Here is a 6850-nt window from a genome sequence, read left to right on the forward strand (position 1 = left end):
TTACAGCCATTTGGCTAATAGCCACCACGCTCGTTACAGAGGCTTCACACCGGCGCAGAGCAAACAGAGCGGGCGAGCAAAACAGCTTTATAGCCAGGTGAGGCTGATGAGAAAACTGTACCCTGATCAGTTCCTCCTGCAGGACGTCTGACAGGTAATGACTCACCTGCAGAGGAGGCGGCCGCCGGCGTTAAAACAGCTCTGTGTCGCCGTTCAGCGAGCGCCGTCTGACTGATGGGCCCTGTGGCACCTCCTCCGTCTGATCATCAGCATCTGTTTGAAAGAAAGTGAGCATAAGTCACGCTCGCAAAGCCATTAGCTGCACACACACACACACACACACACACACACACACACACACACACACACACACACACACACGGTCACACTCACAAAACAATCACACAAAACACACAAAACCACTTCTCCATCCAATTAGCAGCTCTCAGTAAACTTCAATCAACCAGTCACCATCCATTATGGAGATGGTGGACACACACACACGCACACACACACACACACACAGAGAGGGAGAGAGCTCAAGAGTTGATGTCAATTCTTGTTACTCACTTCAGCGATTCGTTGCTCTGCTGTCCCTCTGTCTTCCTCTGCTGTCCCTCTGTCTTCCTCTGTTGTCCCTCTGTCTTCCTCTGCTGTCCCTCTGTCTTCCTCTGTTGTCCCTCTGTCTTCCTCTGCTGTCCCTCTGTCTTCCTCTGTTGTCCCTCTGTCTTCCTCTGCTGTCCCTCTGTCTTCCTCTGCTGTCCCTCTGTCTTCCTCTGCAGCCGTCTTTGTTTCTCAGGCAGCTAAAGTTGGACGTAAACACAGAGACGACACAAAAATTACACACAGACGTTGATGTGGTGGCACAGTTTGCGGCACAAGCGTCACGTTAAATCCGTGTAAAGTGAATCAGAGATTTGTTTTAAAACAAACTCTAAATGTTGGAAACTGATCGTTGAAAACATGTTACAAAGATCTTTACTGTAAAGTACTGAATTGTGGAGTTAGACGGTTTACTGTTTTTAGACCATTTTCCTGTTTTAAGTTTTTGTGGGCGGGCCTAAAACCATAGCTCGATGATGCAGTGCAGCTATACTCAGCATAACCCCGCCCCTATGGACAGCGGACACGCCCCCAGCGTTTCCGATCAGAGAATACGGTGCACATTTTCATGACGCTTTTACATACTTGGCGATTTTTTGGGTCATTCAGATTTGATCAGGTGTTTAATTACACATCTTTCTGTGATGTGTAATTAAACACAAATTTTAATTATCGCTTTACTTTAATATTACAAATCTACTTTTCGGGAAGCCTCTGCACTTTACATGTTTATATTTTCTGAACGGCCGTTTCCATGGCAATAGTTGTTGCCATTTGGCCTTTTGTTCACACAAAAACGGCATTTTAGGGGCCTGAAAACTCAAACTTTTGAAACTGGGATCCAGAGTGTAACCTTTTAAAACGTCACCCCTTCTGTTGCCGTGGAAACTGCCAATCCGCAGATCCTGTGGCAACTTTGATGTCACGGCCGCATTTCCCCTAATGCACATGGTCTTCTTCTGATGTGTCATTACAAAGTTACACCGCCAACTGCTGGCCTGGCGTGCAGACCTAGAATGTGACCTAGAAAAGACTAATAAGGGTTTCCACTGCAGTTTGGACAAACACGACATTTTACTATCGTCTGAAATATCACTTCATGCCAGAGGAAACACTTTTTTACGATAAAGGGGAGTTTTTTTCTAAATTGACGTGTTTCTTTTAGGCGTATTTTATATTTGCAATTTTAATTTGTGCAGTTTGAGGGTTAATGGACACGTGCTTGACTTTTTTCTAACAATGATGGAGGAGGAAGCTCGGTCAGGTTGTAGATAGAATCTAAATTCAACCAACATTCATCGTTGGTTTGAGTCAAGATTCGGCAGAAACAAATGACTAACAAGCTGACGAACAAAAGAAGAAACTCGACACCATCAATTAAATGAAATCAGACCCGGTTGGGTTGAGGCCACAAATCTCGGCAGAGCGGGAACAAACTTCAAGTCACAGGAGAAGAAACTTCCCAAACATTTTTCATCAGAGCAGAGAAACGTGGAGCCTCGGAGAGTCGGCTGGCTGGATGTGAGAGAATAATGACTAATTATGAGCAGAATGAAAAAGGGGCGTGCAGTCGTATAACTCAGTCTGATATTTAGAGCCGTATTGAAACCGGTGACGTTTTTGATTGGTAAGCGTAATATTTACTGAGTAATATTTACTGAGCAGTGCCTCAGCAGCCAGCTCTGCTTATTAGAGCAGATTTCCAGGCTCGGCGGGCGGCGGCGGGCGGCGGGCGGCAGTTTGGCAGCCGGGACGCTCAGATGTGGATGTGAAGATAAATTCTGCCGCCGCCCTCGGCTGTCACAGGGAATACGAATATTTCACTACAGGAGAAAATGGCACAGATTGCAGAATCTCCCGAGTATACAAGCTCTGTGTGTGTGTGTGTGTGTGTGTGTGTGTGTGTGTGTGTGTGTGTGTGTGTGTGTGTGTGTGTGTGTGTGCTGAAGAAATGCAGGCGCTCAAACACAAATCAATGCACTGCACATGTATTTTGTGTTTGTGGTTTTGTCTTGTTTTCTGCTTGTTTTCTCTCGGTGTTGTGTTTTCTTTGGTTGCTGCGTGTTCTCTTTACCTAAAACTCCACCACAACAACTTCCTGCTCCAAACCGCCGCGGCTGGCTCGCCTCACCTCCCAAAGAAACAGAAACGAGAGCGCGGAGATGAAACGCAGCAGCTCGGGTTTGAATTGTAAATCCTTTCCCTCCTAAATCAGCCGAGTTTGTCGCGATCCTGTTTGAGCACGTGGCTGCAGCGCCGGCGGCCTGCTCTGTTTACTCGGCTTCTCTGGAGGTTTCTGCATAATTTACCCGACGAAAGCTACAGAAAATCAAAATCATGACCACAAAAAAATGTAAAATCAGCTTCTACAAATGTCATAAAATTTTCATTTTCTATTCTAATGTTTTTCCTTCTCTTTGTGTTGCCTCTTATGTGTGATTGACACATTTGTTGATTAAAATTGAGAGAGCAAATTTATTTTAGGTGGAATATTTCAGAAGAGTTATTTATGAGGAAAAAAAGAAACAATGTTTCAGCCACGAACGTACGTCTTGTTAAAAAGGTGAACTTTGCAGGAATTGTCGGTTACTAAGGCAAATCCATTTCTTTCAAAAACATGAGAAGGCAATGAGCAACTTAAAAATAATGACCCAAAAATTAGTAAAAATGCACAAGAAATTAAATGAAAATTAGTCAAAACAAAACAAAGTAAAAGACCTAAAAAAGATAATCTGAAAAATATAGTAATAATAATTAATAATCTGAAAATTAGCAATAAACAAAAGAAAATTAAAAAAAAAGAAAATTAAAAACGTCCAACTCACATCGTACCCGACCCTTAGGCCCCTCCTATGAGTGGTGAGCCCACGGGAAGGAGGTCCCACGTTGCCTCTTCGGGCTGTGCCCGGCCTGGCTCCGGGGGACTCAAGGGAAACTTTGGACTATTTATGGGTTTCCTCATAAGGGGTCTGGTGAGCTACACTGGGACACCAGCCCTCCACCACGCTGAGGTGGTAGCTCAGGGAGGGGTTCATTCCCACTGTAATGTAGAAAATGTTTGGGGGGCCACCAGGCACCCTATCAGGGGCCAGATTTGGCCCGTGGGCTGTAAGTTGAGTATCACTATCAAAGTGCATAAAAAGGCATAAAATTGAGGTTGTTTATCAAAAAGCTTTGAATAAAAACATGACATAGTTTTAAGGAGTAACTCATATTCACCACCAACATCTCTTACTGCCCCCCCAGTCAAAGCGGTCTGGATCTGGATCTGGGTCTGCTGTGGACCGTCAAAGTCTTTGCAGGTGGATTTTAACAGCGAGCTGAAATGAAGCGTAACCTGTGGCCGCTGCTCAGGTAGGAATTCAGACTAATAACTGATGTTAAGATCTGAGAAACATTCACCAGGAGTGTCAAGTGTTCATCATTCATCGTCATTAATGGAGAGAAAAAACCTTGGAAGAAGAGCGCCGCGATTGAGCCGAGAAGAACATGCTCCTGTTCAATTTTGAAATGTTTCTGTGCTGCAAATCAGAGATCAGAGGAGAAAAAGTGTGACTGTCTTCGGTGTCAAGGACCGAACAGAATCGCAGAGACGCTGAAAATGAAAGACCATCGTCTCTTGTGGAGGAAACAAAGTGCGGCCTTCGTGCAGATGAGCGCCGTCTCTCATAATTCAGCCGACAAAAAACAAAGTCTGAAGCAGCTTCTGAGATCAGATGGAATTAAAATGAAGGCAGCGGAGGATGAATGTGTAATGATGAAATGGATTTGGTTTGTGTTTGGTAGACTGGATTTTGGAGTCCACGTTTAATCTGGAGGGTTTCATCACGATAATGATGAAGCTTAAAAACTCAACAGAAATAGATTCTGAGGAAAAATTCAAAAATAAACACCAGAAAACGCAACAGAGTCGACGTCTGAGGACCTTAAAATCCATCATTTATCCAATAACTCAATTCAGTTGATGCCTCGTGTTTAGCTTTTGGCTTTAAGCTTCAAAGTGCAACGCAGACGATATGATATATAATGACACTGCAAAAATACGCCGCTGTCTGAACTCATACTACTGCATATCATCCAGATATTGAAACCTCTGCACACCAGAACTCTACTTTTAGTCAGAAAATGTTGCACACTTAAAAATAAATACACCCTCGGCTTGTGTCAGTCACGTTTGCACGCTGACTCTGAAACTTCAGTCCGACATTTAACTTTTAGGTTTCATTTTCTGTTTTTTTCATCCATCAAAAGCTTTTAGAGAAATGTTTGACCAGGAAGCAGTTATAGTGGGTATTATGGCCTTAAAATAATATCACGATATTTCACGGTATTTTTGCTTTAATGATATTCTTGATGATATGAAACAATAAACAGAGAAAATGTATCATGAACATACAACTGCAACAAAGTAATAAGTTGTATTTGTAAATGTCGACACAAATGTAATTTGCCTTCAAATATTCATAAAAAAATAACAAAAATGATCTGTTCTTTTAAATGAACATTATTGTGGGTGAGATTCAGCTTGTGTATAAAATATAAATGTCACAATAAAATGAAATCACATCTAAACAGTTTCAAAATACACAAAACTCACTCTCATTATATATTTAGCATTATTTGACAGATCTTTTTTTTAATTTAAGCAGTTTTTTTAGGTCATTTCCATTTGTTTTTTTGTTTTTTTACTCTTCTGTTTTTTTGTTGTTGGTTGTAATTTTCAGGCAATTTTCTTGTACTTTTTTTTTACTAATTTCTTGTTAATTTCTGCGACATCTCTTCTTAAAGGGCTCATTGCCGAATTCTTCCCACGACTGACAGAAATCAGGCCGCTCTGCTCGGGTTTGAAAGGGTTAAGCTGATATCAGATCATGCGGTGTTTGTTGTGATTGAAAGAATAATGCGATCGATAAAATGAATGATGTAAAGTGAACGATTTAATTTAATCTGTCAGGCTGAGTGACGGAGCTGTGGATCAGCACACACACTCTCTTACCTCCCTCTCTCTCCTCCAAGGTCAGCACACGCCCGGCACCGCCAGCTAACCAGCGTCCGCCCGCCTCCCACCATCACGCCGGACATTCAGCGCTGCAGCGGTCCGTCTGAAAGGTCAGCGGAGGGGGCCGGACCGGCCGGAGTCACACCTCACGCCTCCTCACCTGCAGAGGTCAAACTGCAGATGATGTATGACTCCGATCACTGCGGGTTATTAATCAGCATCATTAGTGGCCTGATGATGATGATGATGATGGTGATGGTGGTGATGATGATGATGGTGGTGATGATGGTGATGGTTACCTTGGAGATGGAGTCAGATGGGAAACTTTGGGCCGCTAAAAGGGAGGTGCAGCGCTCCTGCTGGGGAGAGAAGAGGAGAAGCTGATTTTTCTGCTTATTCTATTAATAATGTCAGTAGGTTATATTTTATTTATTTGATTTTCCATTTCATGTTATGCATTCTGTGCACTGAATTTTTATCCTTATTATTTCTTACTTTTATTAGTATTATCAGGTGATTTTTATTGATTTGAAAATGTATTCTATGTATTTAATTCTGATTTTATTTCCATTTCACATGCAGGTTTTATTATGTGATTTTGTCTTTTATGTGTTTTGATATGAAGAACTTGGTGTATTTCATTTCTTTCTTGTGAAGCACGTTGGGCTGCATTTCTTGTATGAAAGGTGCTATAAAAATAAAGTTTTTTAATATTATTATTTTTATTTTTATAATTATTATTGTTATTATATCATTAATTTATTCAAACCACCTGAACCAGCATTTGTGTGGATATGTCCCATTTTAAAGCAGCCTCAGTGATGGCGCTGAACCAAACTCAGACTGAATCAGTTATAAACTGATTTATAAACTGTTTCTATTAACCCTAAAAATGTGCAAATTGAAATTGTGAATAATAAAAAAAAGTCTAATGGAAACACGTCAATTTAGAAAAAACTCCTGTTTATTGTGAAAACGTTTTTTTGCTGGTGTGAGGTATTTCAGGAGATTCAAAACAGCCATATTTCACAAAACTGCAATGGAAACACTTTTTTGGGTTTTAGATGTGTAACACCAGGTGGTGGTAATGAGACTTTATGGATGCCAACCACCATTAAACCCAAAGAAGAAGAAAACGTCCAACAAAGAGTCAAATGACAGGGACACTGGGTGGCTCAGTTGGTAGAGCAGGCGCTCTGCGACGTGTCCTCGTCACAGCAGCTCCGGGTTCAAATGCGACCGGAGGCC

General features: G+C 41.9%; 1 protein-coding gene across 1 annotated transcript; it reads left to right on the forward strand.

The window, feature by feature from the left end:
- Positions 1-3849: 3849 nt before the first annotated feature.
- On the forward strand, positions 3850-6271 carry LOC148188810 (uncharacterized). The gene is made up of 2 exons (XM_088080709.1): positions 3850-3957; positions 5620-6271. Exons 1-2 carry the CDS (start codon positions 3929-3931, stop codon positions 5984-5986), a joined length of 396 nt encoding a protein of 131 aa, XP_087936835.1. The 5' UTR covers positions 3850-3928; the 3' UTR covers positions 5987-6271.
- The last annotated feature ends 579 nt before the right edge of the window (positions 6272-6850 follow it).

This window comes from Plectropomus leopardus, chromosome 8, assembly GCF_026936395.1.
Source record: "Plectropomus leopardus strain MGB_pleo_1.0 chromosome 8, ASM2693639v1, whole genome shotgun sequence".
Taxonomy (NCBI): Eukaryota; Metazoa; Chordata; class Actinopteri; order Perciformes; family Serranidae; genus Plectropomus; species Plectropomus leopardus.